Raw genomic sequence first — 26311 nt, 5'->3', positions numbered from 1 at the left:
GCCACGGTCAGCCTGTCACCCGGAATGGGAAGGAACGCCTTAACCAGAATTGGAGACAGGACTACGGTACTTGGGCCACAGAACCCTTCAACTTGGAGCAAACATCTTATTTGGGTGGAGTATGCCACAACACACTTCCTTGCTCATCCTCCTCTCTCCCATTCCAGTGTGCTATGGTTATCCCCCCCCCCCCCCCCACCCCCCCCGGAAGCTGGCTCCCTCGTTTTGTTGGTCCCCCCCCCATATCCCCCCCACCACCCCAACTGCTTTTGCTGGTCAGATCTCAGTGGCTCAGCTCTCATCCGTCGCTGTCGCAAGGTTTGGAATGGGGCTGGTCAGATGCTCAGCGCATGACTGCGCGTTACAAGAGGATGGCCGTGGAGAACGCCGGCTCCGGTATACTCTGGCTGTGGCTCTCCACTCGAGACTTACCTCTGAGGGTGGAATCCCGGAAGCTGGCTCCTCGTTTTGTTGGTCCTTTCCCCATTTCGAAGGTCATCAATCCTGTGGCGGTTCGTCTCAAACTCCCCCGTGCCATGAGGGTCCACCCTACTTTCATGTGGGAGACTAAAGCCCTTTATTGGCTCCAGCCCCCCGGAACTTGATGGGGGTCCAGTGGAGCAAACGGTCAGCCAACATGGGTATGCGCTTTTTTATCTCGTGGATTGGGGAGGTTATGGTTTGAGGAGCGGTCTTGGGTGCTGGCTCACAATAAGATCCTGGCCGTCGGGAGCCGGCCGTGGAGTTTGATCTAGTTTCTGTTCTTATTGTTTTTTAGTATTAGAGTGTGCATTCTTGTTTTATTTTTGTGTCTCGCATCTCCTCTTGTTTCAGGTCCCATTTCCTGTCAGGTCGTTTACCCTCATGTGATTATTGGCCCCGCCCTGATGTGTTTCACCTCGTCCAATGGGTTGTGTATGCTACTTGACCTTGGCTCTAGAAATCTTGTGACCTCGACCATTGCCCTCCTAGATTGTACTGCGCCTCTGGCTCCGACTTGGGAGTACTGCCTGAAGACTATCTGCCCGGGCTGAGCACAGCTCCCTCCTTACATACTTAAGCAGGTCATGGTTGGAGTGAACAGGCTCCAAAAGTTGCTTCATGTGGGAGACATGTTGTCCTCAAACGCTCTCCATTGAGAGAGGGTATCCCTCTTCCCCGGACTCATCCGAGTCAACGGGTTTGTTTAGACTTGCGGGTGGTATTACGTCCCTCAGGACCACCAACGGAGCTCCTCCTCCTGCACCAAGTCTTCTCCTGCCAGTTCTGCCGGCGCTAATGTCGGGAACAAGACCGTCGCCCGCTACTGGACTTCCCCGCGGACCGTCTCCTCGACATCTGGGCCCTGAAACTACAAAAAGCTTCAGGCCCGAAAGGACGCAGGTAAGTAGTTCAACTTTCCATACCTGCCGCATCCCGACGGCTCGGAGGACATAGAAACATAGAAACATAGAAATTAGGTGCAGGAGTAGGCCATTCGGCCCTTCGAGCCTGCACCGCCATTCAATATGATCATGGCTGATCATCCAACTCGGTATCCCCTACCTGCCTTCTCTCCATACCCTCTGATCCCCTTGGCCACAAGGGCCACATCTAACTCCCTCTTAAATATAGCCAATGAAATGGCCTCAACTACCCTCTGTGGCAGAGAATTCCAGAGATTCACCACTCTCTGTGTGAAAAAAGTTCTCCTCATCTCGGTTCTAAAGGATTTCCCCCTTATCCTTAAGCTGTGACCCCTTGTCCTGGACTTCCCCAACATCGGGAACAATCTTCCTGCATCTAGCCTGTCCAACCCCTTAAGAATTTTGTAAGTTTCTATAAGATCCCCTCTCAATCTCCTAAATTCTAAAGAGTATAAACCAAGTCTATCCAGTCTTTCTTCATAAGACAGTCCTGACATCCCAGGAATCAGTCTAGTGAACCTTCTCTGCACTCCCTCTATGGCAATAATGTCCTTCCTCAGATTTGGAGACCAAAACTGCACGCAATACTCCAGGTGTGGTCTCACCAAGACCCTGTACAACTGCAGTAGAACCTCCCTGCTCCTATACTCAAATCCTCTTGCTATGAAAGCCAACATACCATTTGCTTTCTTTACTGCCTGCTGCACCTGCATGCCTACCTTCAATGACTGGTGTACCATGACACCCAGGTCTCGCTGTATCTCCCCCTTTCCCAATCGGCCACCATTTAGATAATAATCTGCTTTCCCGTTTTTGCCACCAAAATGGATAACCTGACATTTATCCACATTATACTGCATCTGCCAAACATTTGCCCACTCACCCAGCCTATCCAAGTCACCTTGCAGTCTCCTAGCATCCTCCTCACACCTAACACTGCCCCCCAGCTTAGTGTCATCCGCAAACTTGGAGATATTGCCTTCAATTCCCTCATCCAGATCATTAATATATATTGTAAATAGCTGGGGTCCCAGTACTGAGCCTTGCGGTACCCCACTAGTCACTGCCTGCCATTGTGAAAAGGACCCGTTTACTCCTACTCTTTGCTTCCTGTTTGCCAGCCAGTTCTCTATCCACATTAATACTGAACCCCCAATGCCATGTGCTTTAAGTTTGTATACTAATCTCTTATGTGGGACCTTGTCGAAAGCCTTCTGGAAGTCCAGATACACCACATCCACTGGTTCTCCCCTATCAACGCTACTAGTTACATCCTCGAAAAATTCTATAAGAAAAGTGCCCCTTTTCATTTTATGAGGGAGGGACACAGTGCCCCTGCCAGTCCATCGCGCGCCTTGCGTTCAGACGTAATGACGCGCACGTAGACGGACGGCCCTTCTTCACGTAGTCACTCGCGTGACTCAGAAGTACTAGGATAGTGCTAGTGCACGGGGTAATCACTGGTCGGCGCAGACTCAGTGGGCCGAAGGACCTGTTTCTGCGCGCTGTATCTCGTTGAATTAGGCCCTTTGGCCCACCAAGTCCACGCGGACCACCTCCACACTACCACTATCCCACACTCACGACAGAAAATTTACAATTATACCAAGCCAATAAACCCTACGTCTTTGGAGTGTGGGAAGAAACTGGGGGGAGAGGGGGGGGGGAGGGGAGGGGGGCGAGAGAGAGAGGGGGGAAGAGGAGATGGGGAGAGGAGGGAGGGAGGTAAAGGAGGGAGGAGTGGGGAGCAGGGGGGGTGGGGGGAGAACGGGGAACGGCGTCACTCGCAGCACGAGCAAAAAGACAAAGTAAACTACAATTTTTGATTTAAAAATATGTATACAACAATGACCCCAATCATCCCATTCCACCCACTCATCACTCTTGACTAAACCAGAATTACTTCTGAAATATTGATCATAACTTTGGTGCAAAAATGCTCCGAAATAAGGCTCAGAATGCACCAGAGAGCATCTCAAACCCCAGAGCTTCCAAGCCCCTTAAGCAGGCACTTGCCCCATGCTGCAAGGGTCTTTGAGCTTTGCGCTTGTGATATGCGCTGCGTGCACTTATTTCACATAAAACCTTTGTAACCCTGCCATGCCTTTTCACTTTTTGAAAAGCTTTGTACGGACTTGGTGTATAATATTTTTGACACTGTCATAGGCCTTTCTTACATATGCTGTCGCAATGCACTGTAGTGTCTAAACAACACTTCAGTAATTTTCCTTGCCCTCCATTTCAGAATAATAGTGTTTTAAGCCGATAACTCAACATTAGCACTGGCAATAAAGAAAAAGCGCAGCTTTCCAGCCCTTATCTCATTGGCCACGCTCAACTGCACATCGGTGTTAATCTGTTGGACTCTTCCATCTTCCTCTCGTCGTGTGGGTGGGGGACCTCGGCCGGGCGCACTTCGCGCTCGTGATGTGCGCTACGCGCACGTTATTTCGCATACATTTTTTGTAATCCTGTCATGCCACCACCCTTTTTGAAAAGCTTCATATGGGGCTGCATTATTCATTATCACTTTCCCCACAGCCAAAAATGCACCATTGTGGGTTCAACCTTTCGTTGATTGTCGTTGCTGGCTTTGATCTATCTTTTTGCATATCTCTCATTCATTTGTTCTATGTACCTTTTCATATCTGTCGGTTCCCTCTTCTCTGATTCTCAGTCAGAAGATAGACACAAAAAGCTGGAGTAAGTCAGCGGGACAGGCAGTATCTCAGATGAGAGTGAATAGGTGTTGTTTCAGGTCCAGACCCTTCTTCAGACTGAAGAAGCCTATCGACCCGAAATGTCACCTATTCCTTTTCTCCATATATGTTGCCTGACCCGTTAAGTTACTCCAGTTTTTTTGTGTCTATCTTCCTTACAAACAATGTTTTGCCTGGCCTTCACATCAACTGGAATCTCATTTACTCAGTAATAATTCAGGCTCATATGTTCCTGCAACATCTTCAGTCAAATTTCCTGCAAGCAGTGCTAACATTTAGCTCCTCATTTTATTTCTTGATCTCCCTTAACACTGATTGGAGAGCAGCCCCTTGGACTTGCTTCTGCCAATGCTGTTCAGAAATAAGTTCTAGTTATTAGACCCAACAATTATGAATGATCAGCAGCATATTTCCAAGTGAGTCTTTGTAAGTTGATAAGTTGTAGGAGCAGAATTAGGCGATTTGGTCCTTCAAGTTCACGCCATTCAATCATGGCTGATCATGGCTTCCCTCTCAACTCCATTCTACTACCTTCTCCCCATAACCCCTGGCATCCACAGTAATCAAGAATCTGTCAATCTCCACCTGAAAATATACCCATTGACTTGGCCTCCACAGCCATCTGTAGCGATGAATTCCACAGAATCGCCCCGTCGCACTAAAGAAATTGCTCCTCATCTCCGTTCTAAAGGTATGTCCTTTTATTCTGAGGCTGAGGCCTCTGGTCCTCGACTCTCCCACTGGTTCAGCTGCCACCAGGCATCAGTCATAGTTGGGAAAATGTGCAGAACAAAGTTCATGAAAGAAACAACATGGCATTTCAACATGACAAGACATGGAAGGCAAATCCAATGATGGAGAAATCAAATATTAAAACTGAGAAACAATGTGGTGAACATGTGTACCAATAGACAGTATGATTGTGGGAATTGGGAACTATGACTCTCAATACAGGTTCTTGACACGTGTGAACTGTTCTCTAGGTTTTATTTGAAGACTATTTCAAAAACATGTCAATTTTGTCACATTTAATTCATGTACAGTTGGTTGACGGTGGAAACTACATTCAGTAAATATCAGTTATAATTTCTGAATATACATTATTAAAATTCACAAATGCTGTAAAGGGTTGCATGAGAATCGTTAGATGGGGTGTCGGAGAAACGGATTAAAAAAGTGTTACAAACAAGTAAATTGCAAAAAATCAAAAGACATTCTCCCAATTCTAAAGGATAAAACTTAATGAATTTTTTGCTTTTTCCTACAAACAATGCGACAAAGTTTCTTCAGTGTTCCAACCACCAACACAGTGAGCAGGAGTAACACAGACAACAGAAAGATCATCACATCTACACAATAGTAAGCGTACCAGGGGAGTCGGTGGGATTCTGAGCGCAAATGCCCCGCTCCTTTGTGTCGGGCAACGTACTCGACCCAGAAAACGGCTCTCTCCATTGGCAACTCTAGCTGGTCCCGATGGAGAGCGGAGAGTCTCTTCATGTTGTCCCCATAAGATGCGCCGTTTAACACCTCGTTGAGTGCCTGCAACAGATCTGTGGAATGCATGGTTGCAATGTTGATCACTTTTGCAGCTCCTCGGGATTCGAGTCTAATTAAATTGTCAAACTGGTCAAAAAACAGAGGCATGCCGATCACTGGCACCCCATGGTAGATGGCTTCATAAATCCCATTGGTGCCTCCGTGTGAAACAAAGGCTCGTGTGTTGGGGTGACCCAGCAGGTCGTTCTGAGGGATCCATTTTGCCAGCAGTGTATTATTCCCTATATTGGGAGGGGTCTCACCATCATATCTCCAGATAACCTTCTGGGGGATTTGAGATAAAGCTTCTGCTATTTTCATTGCAATCTCCATTGGTAAAGAGTCGACAATGGAACCCAATGACATTACAACAAGTCCATGTTTCCCTGAGCTTTGGGCAAACTCCTCAAACTCTGCTTCCAGAGGCCGTGCTGGTTTACACTGGAAGCCTCCGATGTACACAATGTTTGGCATGGTGGGTCTTGGGAATTCAAACACAAAATCCACCCTCATCAGCCACACATCAGCTCTGAGGAGAATCGACTTGATGTCCGTGTCTGGTCCCAGATACCGATGGCAGATTTCATTATAAAGTGGATACATCAAAAACTCAGAAATCAAGTGTTCATAGAGACTGTGAATTACATTTTTTGTTCTTTGGAGAAAATCCATTTTGTCTGTGAGAAGTGAGCCAGTAAGTGGGACGTAGGAAAGTGGTGACGGGGCAGTGAGAAAATGGGCTTCCCCATTGATCGGCCATCGTATGTTGTACACCAGCGGCACTTTTAAATAATACGCAAGCATTGGCCCAGTACCAAATAGAGGATCTGCGAGAATTAGGTCAAAGTTTGCATTTTCAAATTGATTCAACAAGGTTTTGTTTTCAAAAATCGCCATGTTGAAATTTTGATAAATTCTATGGTAATTGTACAGAAACATAAGCATTTGAATTTGTAACATTATGTTGCCCCATGGTGTGTGACCATTCTGTAACCTGTCCAGTGACATTTGCACAAATGTTTCCATCGCTTCTTTCCTTGAAGGTGCTTCAATGTTTTCTTGTGCTTGAACTAAGATGGTTTCATACAGATCGGGTCTCTCTTTGATGTACCAGTTAGCGGAGTAACAAAGCACAGTCATGTTGTGGCCACGAAGGTGCAGCTCTTCCATTAGAATTTTCATGTTGATCCAGTGACTTCCATCAGCAGGCACGACCAATATTCTAGCTGCTTGGGTAATTGGACAAGACAGGGCGAAGATGATGCCGAGAATAAATATGACATTTAATCTGCTTCTCCATCCAAGACCACCCATGTTGAGGAAAGATGATCACACTGATCCTGTGTTAGAATTGACCAGAAATGTTGGTAAGTGACAAACATTGGCAAAAGGAGAATAAAGACACAAAGTGCTGGAGTGCCTCAGAGAGGTAACTCATCACTTCAGGGATAGATTACATGTTCATAAATTATTGGGGCAGAATTAGGCCATTCAGCCCATCAAATCTACTCCACCATTCTATCATTGCTAATAGTAAGATTAAACGAGAACTTACCAGTTTGAAGTTTGATCTGTATTTTATGAGGAGTTACGATGAGGGATTACGTGAAGAACCCGCTCAGTGCGCAGGCGCGGCATACTTCCAAGCAGCGGTGTGGAATCACGGATAGACACAAGTATTTGAAGTAACATAGTAAAGAAAAAGAGACATCAATTTATCAGTTTGATCCATATAATGAGGGTGGGAGCGGAGGGCACGTAATCCCTCATCGTAACTCCTCATAAAATACAGATCAAACTTCAAACTGGTAAGTTCTCGTTTAATCTTACTATTTTACTTCGGAGTCACGTGAGTGACTACGTGAAGATTTCAAAGCTCTGTGATTTCAAACCGTGTAACAGTTTTATTCACTCACTGCCAAAGTTCTTGAGGGAGGAAGTGTTATCGTAATTAACCAATGAATCTGTTTTTCAAGAAAACAAAAAAGTATTTATTAACAATAACAAAATAAATTGCTCCCCCGGGCTTAAATTAAATATTTGCAGCCTCTAATATCTTTGCTGCAAATAAATCAGGTTTCATCAACGGCTTATTATAAAATGTTCTGAATGTTGATTCCCTCGACCATCCTGCTGTATTCAGAATGAGGTCAATAGGTACATCCATTCTTGCTGCCGTTGATGTGGACGCTGCCCTAGTGGAATGGGATTTAATGGTATTAATATCTATCCCGGCAGCTTTCAATACCTGTTTTAGCCATCTTGAGATGGTTTGGCTTGTTACCCGGCCATGAGATTTTTTGTGGCTGACCCATAAGGCTTGTTCACTCCCTCTGATGTTGTGGTTTGTGTCTATATATTGTAGTAGATGGGTCACTACACACAATCGTGGCTCTGGTGGGTAGGCCCGGAATACCACTAGTGGATTGGATGTTCCTGGCCTGCTTTGTTTCACCAGACCTTGTAGAATGAATGTGATCTGATCTGGGGTTGTCTCCATGTTGTCCAGTCTCAATTTGTGTAGTGACTGGACCCTCTGAGCGGATACGAGTGCCATCAGCATGAGCGTCGTCAGTGTTGATTGCTCGAGGCTGAGGGATCTAGCTGGTGGCCATTCCCGGAGGTATGTCAGGACGACACTGATGTCCCAAATATGGGTATACCTTGGCTTGGGGGGCTTAATATTGTAAATGCCCCTCATCAGTTTTACCACCAGTGGATGGGATCCCATAGCCTGATGTCCTGCTGGTTTGAGGTAAGCGGAAAGAGCACTACGTGCCGTGTTGATGGCACTGTAGCTGATCCCTTCATGATGGTGTAGATAGGCCAGGAACTCCAATACGTTGGTGACTGTGGCTGTTTCATATGTTGTCCCTGTTTCCTGGCAGTACTTTTCCCATTTTTTGCTGCTGGTTAAGTACTGCCTCTTGGTGGATGTTCGCAGGGATGCTGACATGGTGGTGATGGTTTGTTCGGATAATCCCAGGTCCAGGTAAGGTCTGTTCAGAACCTGCAACCCAGGAGTTTAATGTCTTCATGGCATGGGTGGCTTATGCCTGATACTGGGTGAGTTAATAGTCCTGGATCACTGGGAAACACCATAGGTGATTCTACCACCATGTCATGTAGTACTGGGAACCATGGCTGCGTAGGCCAGTCGGGCACCTTCAAAGTACCAGAAGCAGAGTCCATCTGTATTTTGCGAAGTACCCGACCGATGAGGCAGAAGGGGGGAAAGGCACAGAAAAATAACTTTCCCCAATCCAGCGTGAAGGCATCTACCGCTGCTGCCTCTGGGTCTGGTTCACAAGCGACATACATAGGTAACTGGTGATTTAGTTTTGATGCAAATAATTCGATATCTGGCGTTCCATATTGCTTGATAACTTTAGCAAATACTTGTGGGTTTAACATCCATTCGATGTTATCATTGAATTTGCGTGACCTGGTGTCTGCCACAGTGTTTAGCTTACCTGGTAGATAGGTAGCTGAAAGTCAAATATGTCTTTCGACACACCATTGCCAAATCATATTGACCAATTTGTCGCATGATAAAGATTTTATGCCGCCCATATGGTTAATATAAGCCACCACCGTAGTAATATCAATTTGTAACCGAACATGCAAGTGCTGCAGGTTACACAGAAAAGCTGGAGAAACTCAGCGGGTGCAGCAGCATCTATGGAGCGAAGGAAATAGGCAACGTTTCGGGCCGAAACCCTTCTTCAGACTGATCGGGGGTGGGGGTGGGTGGGGACAAGAAAGGGAAAAGGAGGAGTAGCCAGAAGGCTGGAGGGTGGGAGGAGACAGCAGGGGAGCTGAGGAAGGGGAGGAGACAGCAAGGACTAACAGAATTGGGAGAATTCGATGTTCATGCCCCGGGGGTGTAGACTCCCCAAACGGAATATGAGGTGCTGTTCCTCCAATTTCCGGTGCTGCTCGCTGTGGCCATGGAGGAGACCCAGGACAGAGAGGTCGGAGGCGGAGTGGGAGGGGGAGTTGAAGTGCTGAGCCACCGGGAGGTCAGCTTGGTTATTGCGGACCGAGCGGAGGTGTTCGGCGAAACGATCGCCCAACCTCCGCTTGGTCTCACCGATATAGATCTGCTGGCATCTAGAGCAGCGGACGCAATAGATGACGTTGGAAGAGATGCAGGTAAACCTCTGTCGCACCTGGAACGACTGCTTGGGTCCTTGAACGGAGTCGAGGGGGGAGGCAAAGGGACAAGTGTTGCATCTCCTGCGGCCGCAAGGGAAAGTGCCCGGGGAGGGGGTGGACCGAGAGGGAAGGGAAGAATTGACAAGGGAGTTATGGAGGGAGCGGTCTTTGCGGAAGGCAGATATGGGGGGAGATGGGAAGATGTGGCGAGTAGTGGGGTCACGTTGGAGGTGGCGAAACTGACGGAGGATTATTTTTTGTATGTGACGGCTGGTGGGGTGAAAGGTGAGGACTAGGGGGACTCGGCCCTTGTTGCGAGTGCGGGGATGGGGAGAGAGAGCAGTGTTGCGGGGTATGGAAGAGACCCTGGTGCGAGCCTCATATGCAACTGCTGCATATTGGATGCATATGCTTTTAAACCATAAAAGGCGCCCAACATTTCTAAATAGTTAATGCCCAGTGTAGATAGTAATGATGACTCTGGGTTAGTCCATCTACCACCTGTGCTGGATATGGAGTTAGTTGCTCCCCAGCCTTGAGCACTAGCATCTGTCTGAAGAACTAAAGTAGGGTTAGTGATGATAATAGGACTAAAACTATGCCAAACATTTTGTGTCCACCACTGTAGCTCTGATATTGCTTCCGTGGGTAATATCATGACACGATCATAGTGACCTCTATGTTGTTTTAGTGCCTGTACCTTTGCTCTTTGTAAATTTTGATAGTGCAAAGGTCCAAATTGTGTAGCCGGAAATGCTGCTACCATTTTACCAATCACTGTTGCTACTTGTCAAATAGTTGGTCTATTGTTGATCATTAAATTATTGCATGATTGTGCTAATCCAATCATTTTTTCCCTTGGCAGGATAACAGTCATATGGACTGAGTTAATTGTGAAACCCAGGTAGTCCATATAGTGGATGGATTTAACTTAGATTTATCTGGATGTAGGTCGAACCCCAGAGTTTCAAGGAGCTGTTTTGTAGCTGAGACTGCTGCCACAGCCAGTTCCATTGTTTTCCCCACTATGAGGATATCATCCAAATATGCCATGACAATATGTTTTTGTTTCCTTAGTATTGCCATGGCTGGCTTCAATATTTTTGTGAACAATCTTGGGGCTGACGTGAGCGCATTAGGCAGTGCTTTGTGCTGCCACAGCTGCCCCATCCAGATAAATTTTAGGTATCTGCTATGATCCTTGTATATGGGTATTAGATAGTAAGCATCTTTGAGATCAATGCTTGCCATGTAGTATCGTTTGGAAATCAATTGTCTAGCAGTAACAAATGTTCCCATTTTGAAATGTATATACTTAACAAACTTGTTTAGGGATGTTAAGTCAATGATGATGCGACATCCACCATCTTTTTTGGTTTTGGTGAATACATTGGATACAAATTCCAAGGGTTCATGTTTGGTCTTTTCTATGACCCCCTTTGTGATAAGTCTCACCAGTTCAGCTTGCCCCTCCCGTTGTTCTTTGACGGAGGGAGAAAATACCCTTTGGGGCCAATGTTGAACTGGCGGCGTTTTTTCTGATATAAACTGAATTTTATATCCACTAATGCTGTTGAGTATATACTTGTCACTCGTGACCATACCCCATGCTTCTTTAAACAATTGTAATCTCCCCCCCTGTTAGTAAAGCACCCTTATTCTCTATATGCTGGTAGGAACCAGACCCACCTACCTCCATGGTTATTGGCGATTCTGTTTCTTCATTTTCCTGAAGGTTCTGTTCTGATGACGTGCTGGCGATGTTGGGGGGAGGCGCATTTTCCAGGGGGTCCGCTGCGGGCCCTGATCTAAAAAAGATCTTTGGGGATAATGTGCGGACCAGTTCACCAGTCCCATATTCCGGACGTCGACTGGTGGATGCCGTGGGGTGTTGCCGCTTGGGTATTGGAGGTCTTGGTTTGCTCGCCCCGGGGCCCGCCCTCATTAGGCCGAAGGTTTTTGATGCTTCCTCCATCTCCTTCAGTTTTTTATTAAGACCTTTCCCAAATAGCAGCGCGTCCGTCTCCGCAGCTGGGGCTTCACACAAGCCAGCAAATTTGGGATTGAGGGCAGGTCTTATGATTTCCCTCCGGAGATTGTTGATCTTGAATTGTGTGGTACACATTAATGCCAGCACATCCTGCTGGCATGTATTCATCTCCGTTGTCGCCACGGAACGAGCAAAGGCTGTGATGGCCGACGTCAGGAGCCTTAGGATTCGCTGTAGCTTGAGTTCTTGGGTCCGGATGTGAGCCCCCACGTGCCCCCAGATTTGGCTGTTGACACTTTTTACTTTGAGGGCCTCACAGTTTTCTGGTGCTGTGTGTTGTTCCAGCACCTCGGCGAGCACCTTATCCAGTAACGGTTTATTGGATAGGTGGTTGATGCTGGCTGCCATTCTTGGCTCCAGCGGTGCTCCAGCCCGTGGGGTTGCTACAAAGCGGTCCACCACACCCAACAGCTCTTCATGTTCCTGAACCCCTGGCATACTCCCGAGTTCGTCCGCCTGCCCCTGTTCCAGACCAGCCCTGCCCTGGTCACCAATGCTAGCCTCCAGTAATGAGGGAGCAGAGGGCAGTGCACAAGACACTGTGGAGGAGGTACCTGTCCATTCTCCCCGGGAGCGCTGCTGTTCCCGGTGGATCATCTCCTCCAGGAGCTGCTGAATGCAGCTCAGGCGGCTGTCTCTCCTCCGCTTTGGTGGAGACATGTCCCCCTCCGACGAATCGGAGATGACCGGCCGATTGGACTTCCTGGCCGCTTTCCCAGTCCGCCGTGCAGGCTTTGGCGAGACTGGGCTTGGCTCGGTCTCGGGGATAGCGAAACACTCTGAGAGCGACGCTGCCGCTGGTTGCTGCCCCGCTGGTGGAGTTGAAGCGCGGTCAGTTCTCTTTGAGAGTTTTCTGCGTTGTGTCGACATGTTTTCTGAAAAGCAAACACAACTGCAACTCTCCTCTGTTATTCCAATGCACCGTATACTTACCTGACGGTCCGTTTTAAAGTGCAGCTGGAGAGCCTGACTCCAGCTGCCGCCGCTGTTGCACTGCTGGCGTAATGCCGCGCCTGCGCACTGAGCGGGTTCTTCACGTAGTCACTCATGTGACTCCGAAGTAAAATCTATCCATCCCTCTCAACCCCATTCTCCTGCCGTCGCCCCATAACCCCTTGACATCCAAAACATAACCTGTTCACATTCACCATCGATGCTGCCTGACCCGATGAGTTAGTCCACCACCAGTTTCCTCCCACATCCCAGTATTGCTCACCTGTAACATTCAAATGTATTTAGCTACAGCACAGTGTTCTGCTCTGACTTGGCTTTTGGTCGGTAAATACATTCGTGTTCACGGATTGAGAACTGTTGTGGAAAATAGGGTTAGGAAGGAACTGCAGATGCTGGTTTACACCGAAGATGGACACAAAATGCTGGAGTAACTCAGCGGGACAGTCAGCATGTCGAGTTCAGCATGGGTGGAGGAGGCAGCCCCGATGCTGTTGTCAATGTGGAGAAAGAGTTGGGGATGGTGCCAGTGTATGCCTGGTTCACGGATAGTTTGACATTACAGGCACAGCTGTAATCCATGCGAGTGCCAATGGACTTAAGGGAGACAGCGTGGAAACAGGTCCATCAGTCCACCGAGGCCACGCCGACCAGTGATCACGCCGTACACTAGCGCTCTCCTCCACACTCTGGTCAATTCACACTTTGCAGAAGCCAATGAACCTGCAAACCTGCACGTGTGGGAGGAAACCAGAAACCATGCGGGGAAAACCAACCCAGGTCAGGGGGAGAACGTACAAACAGCACCCGTAGTCAGGATTGAGCCCGGGTCCCTGTCATAGAAACATAGAAAATAGGTGCAGGAGTAGGCCATTCGGCCCTTCGAGCCTGCACCGCCATTCGATATGATCATGGCTGATCATCCAACTCAGTATCCCATCGCTGCCTTCTCTCCATTCCCCCTGATCCCTTTAGCCACAAGGGCCACATCTAACACCCTCTGAAATCTATCCAATGAACTGGCCTCAACTACCTTCTGTGGCAGAGAATTCCACAGATTCACCACTCTCTGTGTAAAAAATGATTTTCTCATCTCGGTCCTAAAAGATTTCCCTCTTATCCTTAAACTGTGACCCCTAGTTCTGGACTTCCCCAACCTCAGGAACAATCTTCCTGCATCTAGCCTGTCCAACCCCTTAAGAATTTTGTAAGTTTCTATAAGATCCCCTCTCAATCTTCTAAATTATAGCGTGTACAAGCCGAGTCTATCCAGCCTTTCTTCATATGAAAGTCCGGCCATCCCAGGAATCAGTCTGGTGAACCTTCTCTGTACTCCCTCTATGGCAAGAATGTCTTTCCTCAGATTAGGAGACCAAAACTGTACGCAATACTCCAGGTGTGGTCTCACCAAGACCCTGTACAACTGCAGTAGAACCTCCCTGCTCTTATATTCAATCCTTTTGCTATGAATGCTAACATACCATTTGCTTTCTTCACTACCTGCATTCCTACTTTCAATGACTGGTATACCATGACACCCAGGTCTCATTGCATCTCCCCTTTTCCTAATCGGCCACCATACAGATAATAATCTACTTTCCTGTTTTTGGCACCAAAGTGGACAAACTCACATTTATCCACATTATACTGCATCTGCCTTGCATTTGCCCACTCACCCAACCTATCCAAGTCACCTTGCAGCCTCCTAGCATCCTCCTCACAGCTAACACTGCCCCCCCAGCTTCGTGTCATCCGGAAACTTGGAGATGTTGCATTCAATTCCCTCATCCAGATCATTAATATATGTTGTAAATAGCTGGGGTCCCAGCACTGAGCCTTGCGGTACCCCACTAGTCACTGCCTGCCATTCTGAAAAGGACCCGTTTACTCCTACTGTTTGCTTCCTGTCTGCCAGCCAGTTCTCTATCCACATCAATACTGAACCCCCAATACTGTGTGCTTTACGTTTGTATACTAATCTCTTATGTGGGATCTTGTCGAAAGCCTTCTGAAAGTCCAGATATAACACATCCACTGGTACTAGTTACATACTAGTTACATCCTCGATAAATTCGTTAAGATTCGTCAGACATGATTTACCTTTCATAAATCCATGCTGACTTAGTCCAATGAATTCACCACTTTCCAAATGTGCTGCTATCCCACCTTTAATAACTGACTCCAGAATTTTCCCCACCACCGATATTAGAATCAAATACACAGGACAAGATGTTAAGAAGTCCCTTGTGCCAATAGGTGGGGAGCATTTCACGACATTCGTTGATCGTTGAGAGTGGTAAACGCTCAACATCGGTGGGGGGCGGGGGGGGGGATACGTATATCTTGGCCTGGGCAACCTTCAGGACAGTTGGGCACAGGACACATCATCAGTAGTGTACCCTTGCATCACTGGGTGTTTCGGCCTTTTAACACTATACACCCTCCACAAGGGCGGCCCGCTGCAGGATGATCAGCCCTCAGCGCGTGTCCCGTGTCAAACCGTCCCAAAGATTCACCCTGACGTACTTGGGGCCCAGCATGGGTCTTTCCGCTTGAGCCAAATCCACCGGCTGCTTCTTTCAGCCGCCTCTGAGAGTGATCTTATGGTCTTCCGCAGAGCCTGACCGTGGATTCCAAGCTCCTTCAGCAGTCTGATGGTAGATGACGCAACAAATCCTCTGCATCCCACTTCAACTGGATAGACTTTGGTGTTCCAGCCACGCTGCGTTGCCTCTGCTGCAAGCTCTGCGTAGCGCAGCTTCTTACGCTCATAGGCCTCCTCAACAGAGTTCTCCCATGGAACTGTGAGCTCTATGATGTAAGCAGTCTTCTGTGAAGGGGACCAGAACACCAAGTCTGGCCTGAGGTTGGTGGAAGCAATTTCAGGTGGAAAAATTAGTTGTCGGCCGATGTCCGCCAGCATCCTCCAGTCACGGGCCCTGCATAGGTTTCCTTCTTCTGATCTGGTGGAAGGATGTTTAGATGTTTTCTGTCCTTCTCGGACAAAGGTTGTTGCCCTTGGGGGGGGGGGTGTTGCTTGCTCTCGGAGGCAAGGAGTTGGTCGCACACCGCCTGTTCTCAAGGGCTGATGCCAGGCTTTTTAGTACCTGATTATGCCGCCACGTGTATCTCCCTTGCGTGAGGCTGGTCTTGCAGCCTACCATGATGTGTTTGAGGGTCGCTGGAGTTGGGCAGAGGGCACAGGTTGGATCCTCGCCGTACCACTGATGGAGGTTCTTTGGTGAAGGAAGCACGTCATAAGTCGATCTGATGATGAAGCTGATCTTGCTTGCTTCCATTTCCCATAGTTCTTTCCAGCTGGTCTTTAATTCTCCGTTTTCTCTCTCCCTCCCTTTTTAAAAAGTGGGGTTACATTAGCTACCTTCCAGTCCTCAGGAACTACTCCAGAATCTAAAGAGTTTTGAAAAATTATCACTAATGCATCCACTATTTCTGCGGCTACTTCCTTAAGTACTCTGGGATGCAATTTATCTGGCCCTGGGGATTTATCGGCCTTTAATCCATTCAATTTACCTAACACCACCACTAACCTGGATTTCACTCAGTTCCTCCATCTCATTTAACCCCCGGTCCCTTGCTATTTCCGGCAGATTATATATGTTTTCCTTAGTGAAGGCAGAACCAAAGTAGATATTCAATTGGTCTGCCATGTCCTTTTTCCCCATGATCAATTCCCCTGTTTCTGACCACAAGGGACCTACATTTGTTTTAACTAAGCTTTTCCTCTTCACATATCTATAAAAACTTTTGCAGTCAGTTTTCATGTTCCCTGCCAGTTTTCTTTCATAATCTATTTTCCCTTTCCTAATTCCTAATTTCCCTTTCCCTTTTATCCTCCTCTGCTGGGCTCTGAATTTCTCCCAGTCCTCTGGTAGGCTGCTTTTTCTGGCTAATTTGTACGCTTCATCTTTTTTTTGGATACTATCCCTAATTTCCCTTGTTATCCACGGATGCACTACCTTCCCTGATTTATTCTTTTGCCAAACTGGGATGAACAATTGTTGCAGTTCATCCATGCAGTTTTTAAATGCCTTCCATTGCATTAAGATACAAAGCCTCCAGGCTTGTTTTTAAAACACTCTTACCCCTTATACAATTATGTTGAAAAGTGGCCCTTTTTTATTTTTGCCCTGGATTTGTCTGCCTGCCACTTTTATTTTTCACCTTGCTACCTATTGCTTCTACCCTCATTTTACACCCCTCTGCCTCTCGCACCCATCCCCCTGCCACATTAGTTTAAATCCTCCCCGACAGTACTAGCAAACACTCCCCCAAGGACATTGGTTCCATTCCAGCCCAGGTGCAGACTGTCCTGTTTGTACTGGTCCCACCTCCCCCAGAACTGGTTCCAATGCCCTAAAAATTTGAATCCCTCCCCCGTGCACCATTTTTCAAGCCACGTATTCATCCGCAATATCCTCCTATTTCTACTAGCCCGTGGCACTGGTCGCTGTCAGGCAGTAACTCTACCGCTATCTCGCTGTGCCGCCGTGCCAAACATAAGACTTGAAGAAAGAGAGAGGAGCCAACAGGGTGAGGACAGATTTCGGAAGGTGGAGGTGAGTGTAGAGGAGAACCGATTTAGTTTCTGTTCAAGAAAGACCGTGGAACGGTGGAATATACTGATCGTCCATACTGAGGCAATGGGGACCTAGGAATTGAAAGTTATTAAAGTGTTGAAGAGCTCTGAGGTGTCTCACATGTAAATCGGACAAGGGGGGACAAGGTAGTTTAACTTAGTTTAGTTCAGAGAGACAGAATGGAAACGGGCCCTTCGGCCCACCGAGTCCATGCCGACCAGCGATCCCGGCACACTGACACTATCCCACACACATTAGGGACAATTTAGAATGTTACCAGGCCAATTAATCTCCAAACCTGAACGTATTTGGAGAGTAGAAGGAAACCGGAGCAGCCGGAGGAAACCCACGCAGGTCACTGGGAGAATGTACAATCCGTCCAGACAGCACCCATAGTTAGGATTGAACCTGGGTCTCTGGCGCAGTAAGGTAGGTATGTTACAAAACTCACCTTCAGCGGCGCTGCAGTTCTGCCACTGGTCGTGTGCGTGACTTTGGCGCCTTTGAGGAGGGGGGACGGGATTAAAATACCGTTTTCTCCTGCCTGTCCGAGATATACTTTCTCGGGCTTCTACCTAATACTGAAAAATTGTTTCGACTGTCGTACTCGGAATTGGTTTTTTTAAACCGCTGAACAATTTCAGCACTGGAGTAAAAAGCGACCCAGAACGCCGTCAATACAGGCAACGGAACGGATCTCGCGTACGGGAAAAAGCAAGGTAATTCGTATATTTTTACATATAAACTTGCTTCTTAGGATGGCTTTCCTAAGTTTCACGTTGCGAAAATGTGATTTGGGCCCCATACTAACCGGCAGTGTTTTTCCTGCCCATATGGGGTTTAAATTCACCGCAAACCGCAACGTTCCAATCGATCGCGTTTCACAAAAACCCACTGCAAGATGATTAAAATGGCCATTACTTTACGGGAATTAAACTCTAAATTCCTTCCATTTGGCCTATAAATTCATGACAATGAGATTTAAAAATCATGTTATATTGTGAATTCTTGTGTGAATATTATTTGAACACTTAGGCCATTTAAATATGTTAACCTTTTCTTAAGAAATGGATAGATGTTTAGATCTAGTAATTGAATTGTGTAATTAGCTACAATTAGGTAACAACTAATTATATTCTTTAATTTCAGGTCATCCAAGTAAGATTGTTTCATGTTTGTTTCAGAATGCTTTAATCTATAATAACTGAACATTTCTTTCAGTTCTCTTAATTTTTAAGAAAGTTATGGGCTTCTGACTGGCCTCGATCACACTTTTGAATTAAGTCAATGGAAAAGCAATAGGGTGATTTCACGAAAGGTCACTGGATCATAGATCCTCACCCACGTGGACGCAAAATTTAACTGGGGTACAAACGTCACTTCCGGTACATGTTATTGATCCTGGAAACGCGTACTTTCACACCCGTTAAAAAACGCGAATCGGAGATATAAAGATAGAAAATATCGGGAATTATCGCGTTTGCTCACTGCATTTCATCAAAAGTAAGGCATTATGTTTTATCTTTATTAATGCGTTATATAAAAAGTTTTAAAAGTGAAAAATCCATCATTAAAATTGCAAAATCGCCCATGGTTCTCAGGTGGGTTTTAACATGCAAAAAGAAAATGCTTCTGAAGGTACATTTACCATTTAAATAATCGTAAACCATAAATGCGTTTTGAAATGAATTTTACTCAGATGCAAGCTAAGGAATGGGATAATTGTCAGCTGTTAATTGATTAATAATAATAAAATGTCCTGATTTTGTCCAAATAACAGCTTTATCTGATGGGATAAATTGCAGACTTGATATTTAAATTCTCAAAATTTTGGAACATTGCAAAATAAGGCATGCATCACCGTGCCGCCCCTGAATTGAGGAATTTGGAGATGAGATGTGTGGGGCCGGCGCAGGCAGAAACAATGGGACTGCCCTGTTTGTGGATTTTACGATGAAGACAGACACAAAATGCTTGAGTAACTCAGCGGGACGGGCAGCATCAAAGATCTTGCTCTGCTATAAGATCTTTGGGCAGCATCTCTGGAGAGAAGGAATGGGGGACGTTTCCGGTCGAGACCCTTCTTTAGACTGAGAAAAGTAATGATGGAAGGGTAAGCAGTGAAAATGGAGGTATCAAAGGGGACGGATATCAAGGAAACAGGTTGTACGGGATTAGGGAACTGTAACATTGGAGTCTGTGCTTGAGTCTGTGGCGTCATGCCCAATGCGAAGGTGTGTGAGAGCTGGCGCCTGGACTCAGCACGGAAGGATGAGGTGGTTTAGCGGTGAAGCTAGTTTACAGCAGCATTACCCTAATCAGGATTGTTAAAACAGCTCTCATTCTTCATCGGAGATCAGGCGAACACTGCAACAAACCCAGGGTTACACAAAAAAGCTGGAGAAACTCAGCGGGTGCAGCAGCATCTATGGAGCGAAGGAAATAGGCAACGTTTCGGGCCGAAACCCTTCTTCAGACGCCTATTTCCTTCGCTCCATAGATGCTGCTGCACCCGCTGAGTTTCTCCAGCTTTTTTGTGTAACCTTCGATTCTCCAGCATCTGCAGTTCCCTCTTAAACACTGCAACAAACCCAAGTGTGTATGTGAAACCCGCAACAAAACATGGGATAGACACAAAAAGCTGGAGTGTCTCAGCGGGCCAGGCAAGATCTCTGGAGAGAAGGAACAGGTCGAGACACTTCTTCAGACAAAACATGGGCTTCAGTTTAAAGCTTAAAAGTAAAAACACAGTCAAGTGGGCCAGGAATGGAATATTGGATTTTATTGACTATTGAGTGAAATCCGGGGAGTAGAAATGTGGGTGTATGGAGGATACAAAATATATGTGTTTAGATAATATCGAGTCTGAAAAAAAAAAAGCTCTCGGCAAGTTTGTTCAGGATAAAAAGAAAATTAAATATTGCTATTCGTTGCCGAAACTGTAACTAGAAAGCATGCATTGTTACAACACAGAGATGGTGGAGAATTTGGAAATGTTTTCAATTTACATACCTTGGGTATCAGTGAATTCGATGTAATCTGAATGTCAGAAAGATGTGACTGCGATGGGACTTGAACCCGCGGCTGCAGTGCCTTCACCCGCTGCTGAATTACCAATGAAAAAATCTCCTACAGTGACTCTGCGACCGCTTCCAGTCCCCACAAGAAAACAAAACTCCGGCCCCCTCACACCTTGCTCACTTGCCCGCGCGTAACACAGGAAAAGACTTCCGGACAAATACAACACCAATGTACCCGCCCCCAAACTGTATCTACAACTAACCGCAAGTATGAAAGTTCATTTTCAGGGATCAAGATTCAAGATTCAAGAGAGTTTATTGTCATGTGTCTCAGATAGGACAATGTAATTCTTGCTTTGCTTCAGCACAACAGAATATAGTAGGCATGAATACAGAACAGATCAGTGTGTCCATATACCATTATATAAATATATACACATATGAATAAATATAACAGATAATGGGCTATTAATGTTCAGAGTTTTGTTTGAGTTGAGTTTAATAGCCTGATGGCTGTGGGGAAATAGCTATTCCTGAACCTGGACATTGCAGTATTCAGGCTCCTGTATCTTCTATCTCAAGGTAGCAGGGAGATGAGTGTGTGGCCAAGATGGTGTGGGTCCAGCTTTTTTGAGGCAGTGATTGCGATAGATCCCCTTGATGGTAGGGAGGTCCGAGCCGATGATGGACTGGGCAGTGTTTACCACTTTTTGTAGTCTTTTCCGCTCCTGGGCGCTCAAGTTCCGGAACCAACTCACGATACAGCGTTCAGCATGCTCTCTATTTTGCACCTGTAGAAGTTAGAGAAAGTCCTCCTTGACATACCGACTCAGTGCTGGGACCTTTACTGTTTGTGAATATATAAATGATTTGGATATATAAATTATTTGAGTTCATAAATGATTTGATGGGTTGATTAGTAAGCTTGCAGACAAGCCAAACATTGGGCAGTTTACAATCCCAGCAGTGTGAGTATTTTAGTTTAGTTTAGAGGTACCGTGCGGAAACAGGTCCTTCGGTCCACTGAGTTCACGCAACCAGCGATCTGTCCACATTAACACTATCCCACACACGAAGGACAAATGCCAATTTTCACCCAAGCCAATTAGCTTCCACACCTGTAGATCTTTGGAATGTAGGAGAAAACCGGAGCACCTGGAGAAATCCCATGCGGTCACAGGGAGAGCGCACAACATCCACACACACAGCACCCATAGTCAGTATCAACCCCAAGTCTCTGGCGCGGTAAGGCAGCAACTCTACTGCTACTCCACCATGCCGCCTTCTCTTAATATTGATTTCTCTAATCTGAATGGATATTTTTAAGGTGGAGAATGGCAGATTTTTGATTATTATGGGTGTCGGGGGATTTGGGAAGAAGGCAGGTGAATGGGGTTGTGAGTGGAAAAGGCATCTTGTCATATGGTACAAGGACTTTACATATTAAAGGCATCGGCCATTTGTCAATACCCCTTAGTGGGATCAATGTGGCTTCCTTTCTCGTCAAATGGTAGATAAATGTTATAGTCATTCATGATCTCAATACACAGCAACCTGAGGCAAGCCTAGACATGCATTTCTTTAATAATCTACTGGAGACTAAATATAAGGCGTAAACTGGCCCAGGAATCCATTTAATATTTTCTTATATTTTTAACATAATTCAGCCTTATCAGCTACTCGGGTAATTGGACAAGACAAGTGATGGTGATTCAAAGAACAAATGCAAATCTGCCTTTCCATCCAGGATTACCCATGCTGGAAATAGAAAATAGCACCGATCCTGTTGCAGAATTGACCAGACACGTTAGTAAGCAACACACATTGGCAAAAAACAACATTTAGAAACAGCTGTGTGTTTTCTTGACATTACATTAACCAAATCAAATGTGTGTCATAGAGTCACAGTGTGGAAACAGGACCTTCGGTTCAACTTACCCACACTGACCAACTACACCAGACCCAGCTGCTTGCGTTTGACCCATCTCCCTCTAAACCTGTCCTATCCATGTACTTGTCTAATTATTTCTTCTACATTGTGAAAGTTCCTGCCTCAACGACTTGCTCTGGCAGCTCGTGCATTAGGTGCATTCATATTCCAATTTGGACGTCATGCAAATATGAATGGCACAACGGTGGCACAGCGGTAGAGTTGCTGCCTTACAGTGCCAGAGCACAATCCTTAATGCGGGTGCTGTCTGTATAGGTTTGATATGCTCTCCACTTGACCTGTGTGGATTTTCTCTGGATGCTCCTGTTTCCTAACACATTCCAAAGACATAGGGCTTGTAGGTTAATAGCCGTCAATAAAAATTCTAAATTGTCCCTAGTCTAGAACAATGTTAGTGTGCGGGGATCGCTGGTCGGTGCGGGCTGAAGGGCCTGTTTCTGCTCTGTATCTATAAACTAAACAAAATCTAATGTGAGGTTTAGGTAGATTCTCGCAGCTGAATTTGGACGACATGCAAATATGAATTGGAAGCGGGAATAGGTTTTTCCACTCAACCACATAATGTTTCTAGTTCATGCTTTTGGCCAGTGTTCAAAGAGTGACAAGTTTGAGCAGGAATAGGGAACTGCAGCTTCTGTTTAAGGAACAACGTTTTGCAATACACAGGGCAGTGCAAGAAGGAATGTTGCATCAGTAAGCTGTGACTCTGAAGACCCAACAGCAGTAAGTTCTAACAGAATGGCCAGCACAGAGGCGCAGTTGTAGTGCAGCAGCCTCAAGGCACTGGACACCCCAGTTTGATCCTGACCTCGGGGTTGTTGTCTGTGCAGAGTTTGCACGTTCTCTCTGTAACCAAGTGTTTTTCCCCGGGTGCTCCGGTTTCCTCCTACATTCCAAGCATGTGCAGGTTTGTAATATAATTGGCCTCTGTAAAATTGTCCTTAGTGTGTTGGGAGTGGATGTAAAAAAACGTGATACCATGGGACTACGGTGAATCAGTGATCTATAGTCGGCATGGACCTGATGGGCAGAGGGGTCTGTTTCCATGACGTGTCTTTAAATCAGTCATGGAGCAAACTTTGGAATTCACAGAGCGGTGTAACACGGAGTGATGGAATGATAGTCTCGGTTTAACAGAATGATTAGTCCGAGTCTGAAGAAGGGTTCCAGCTTAAAACTTCATCCATCCTTTTCCTTCAGAGATGGTGCCTGACCCGCTGAGCTACTCCAGCACTTTGTGTCTATCTTCACATATGCATCTGACAGTGTCATTCTTTTTGCATATATTACACATGCAGGCACCGCCTTTTTAGGCGCCATTGTTCAAAGTCCACAGTCCCAAATATCTTAGAGCAGAGCATCGTCCTGCAAGCTCGAAGATTAGTTTAGTTTAGCTAATTAGCTTCTATTTACTTTTAATTAGCATCTAATTAGCTTTAATTTAGCTTCTGTCTGGCTGAAGGTGCAGATGTTTGAAAGCGTGTGCCAACAGACTCAGGAACAACTTCACCCTTCTGTTATCAGGTTTCTGATCAGTTCTTTCATAAGCCAGAGGTCTGATTCACCTCAACACGTTGTAAACATTGGACGTTGTCAATGGAGCTAATGTGTTACAATGCTGAGAACTATATTATGCCATATGTACCTTCCTCCTTGCTCTATTGATTGTACTTTGTTTGAACTGATTGTATCTAGTAAAGTCAAGTCAAGTCACTTTTATTTCTATAGCACATTTAAAAAACAACTCTCGTTGACCAAAGTGCTTTACATTGGTGGAGGTACTAACATTATACAACAGTGGTTCATAGATTAAGTACATACATAAATACATACATATAGCCCTCCCTCAGAGGACGTCAAGAAAGGCTTGAGAGTAAAGATGAGTTATAAGTCTCGAATTAAAAGAGTCGATGGAGGGGGCAGTTCTGATGGGAAGAGGGATGCTGTTCCACAGTCTAGGAGCTGCAACTGCAAAGGCGCAGTCACCCCTGAGCTTATGCCTATGAGCGTTTTTGGAAATAAGGGCAGAAAAATATTTTGTTCTTGCAGATTTTACTAGAAGTTAATAATGCCTTACTTTTGATGAAATTCAGCGAGCAAACGCGATAATTCCCGATATTTTGGATCTTTAAATCTCCACGGCAAATGTCGGCTGTTCACTTCCGCTGTTTTCCACCTTCAGTTCCCTCTTGTAATTACCTTACTTTCTATCTTTTTATTTGCCTGAAAATGTAGGTCGCTGTGCTTCACGGTCACCCCGACTAGCACAGAAAATTTCAGCTCTAAAATCGGCCGTTTTCCATGTTTTTAACGGGTGGGAAAGTGCGTGTTTCCCCATTCACTAACATGTACCGAAGTGACATATGTCCTCCAGTTAAAATTTTCGGTCACGTGAGGGGGGATCTACGCTCATTTGACATTTGGTGAAATCACCCTATATCTGGTACTTGCTGATCTGAAAGAAAGTATTAACTTCCCGGTCGTTGAGTTCACCGCAAAGAAAAATTATTTGGCACCTTTCAACTGGCTGATCCAAAATACAGCGCTGCATAATATTAATCCTTATTCACTGTTTTATTCACAATCCTGCTCGCTTTCTGTTGTCCCTGACGACGAGTCTAGTTGGATTGTTTCCTCTAAGTCATCGCTGCTTTGAGTCGCAAACAGTTTATCTCGAGATTCCGAGAAATACCCGATAATATTGTTGCATGGACGAGTTATTTCAAATAACTCCGCCCACTGCCCTTCCCCCTACATCTGTGTGTTTCTTGCAAAGGTGCCACAGAGTTGACACCTCAGGAGTTTGTTGGTAGATAGTGGCCACAGGCTAACGGGTGAATGTGTAGCAAGGAACTACAGATGCTGGTTTACACAAGAAAAACTGGAGCAACTCAGCGGGACAGGCAGCATCACTCGAGAGAAGGAGCGGGTGGCTTTTTGGGTCCGGACCCTTCTTCGGACCAAAGATCCTACCGCTCTGCTATAGGATCTTTGCTTCGGACCATCTTCAGCCGTCTGAAGAAGAGTCTCGACCCGAAAGGTCACCCATTCCTTCTCTGCAGAGATGGTGCCTGTCCCGCTGAGTTACTCCAACATTTTGTGTCTAATTACAGAAGTGAATTTTCTCTGTGGAAATTGTTTAATATTCTAATAACTTAGTTTAATAAAATGATTTATTTATAATTAACTACTCTGCTCAATGAAGGAGATATTCAGTACAGTTGTTATAGTCAAGAAGAGAATTGAATTTACTGGAAGTAGATTTTGCTCATCTGGTAAACCTTCAATTACACTTTATTTTACCAAGTACAAATACGCTGGGTGTTTCCTTCTCTCGAGTAACCTGTTAGTTTGCTTTCTCCCTGTTAATTATTTCCCTTCGTTCCGTTCTCGTGTTTGTGTTACTCACCTTTTACCTTCTTATGCCTTCTCTGAAATATTGACAGAAAACTGGGACATTTTTTCCATTGAAACCGATTGCAAAGGATTCACAGAAAATAAGTGCACGGCATGTGCACTGGAACGGTTGCCTTCAGGATATTGAAAATAAGATTTAGTGTGTCATGGTGCAACTTTGATAACCTTTGCTTTGGCTGCTTTTGGAGTGTTGTATGGTGTTGTGATAAGCCCATTACAAGAAGGATGTGGACGCTTTGGAAATGGTGCAGATGAGGTTCGAAACATAGACACATAGAAAATAGTCGAGCCAGCACCTCCATTGAATATGATCATGGCTGATCAACCAGAATCAGTACCCCGTTCCTGCTTTCACCCTATATTCCTTGATTCATTTAGCCCTAAGAGTTATATCCAACTCACTCGAATGCATCCAATTAATTGGCTTCCACTGTCTTCTGTGGCAGAAAATCCCACAGATTCACAACTCTCTTGATGAGAATGCTTTTCCTCATGTCA

General features: G+C 45.8%; 1 protein-coding gene across 2 annotated transcripts; it reads right to left on the bottom strand.

Moving 5' to 3' along the window:
- Positions 1-5096: 5096 nt before the first annotated feature.
- Positions 5097-21234, bottom strand: LOC129712789 (UDP-glucuronosyltransferase 2C1-like). 2 transcript variants are annotated; one of them, XM_055661526.1, is made up of 3 exons: positions 20438-21234; positions 7221-7304; positions 5097-7005 (listed from the first exon to the last, which is right to left on the bottom strand). In XM_055661526.1, the coding sequence occupies exon 3, from the start codon at positions 6977-6979 to the stop codon at positions 5366-5368; it is 1614 nt and encodes a 537-aa protein (XP_055517501.1). In that variant the 5' UTR covers positions 6980-7005; positions 7221-7304; positions 20438-21234; the 3' UTR covers positions 5097-5365. The 2 variants fall into 2 exon arrangements, with proteins under 2 accessions (XP_055517501.1, XP_055517500.1); XM_055661525.1 differs by lacking the exon at positions 7221-7304 and having other exon boundaries at positions 20438-21232.
- Between the last annotated feature and the right edge of the window lie 5077 nt (positions 21235-26311).

This window comes from Leucoraja erinacea, chromosome 33 (assembly GCF_028641065.1).
Source record: "Leucoraja erinacea ecotype New England chromosome 33, Leri_hhj_1, whole genome shotgun sequence".
In the NCBI taxonomy this organism is placed as follows: domain Eukaryota; kingdom Metazoa; phylum Chordata; class Chondrichthyes; order Rajiformes; family Rajidae; genus Leucoraja; species Leucoraja erinaceus.
This window is presented reverse-complemented; position numbering and strand designations above follow the sequence as displayed.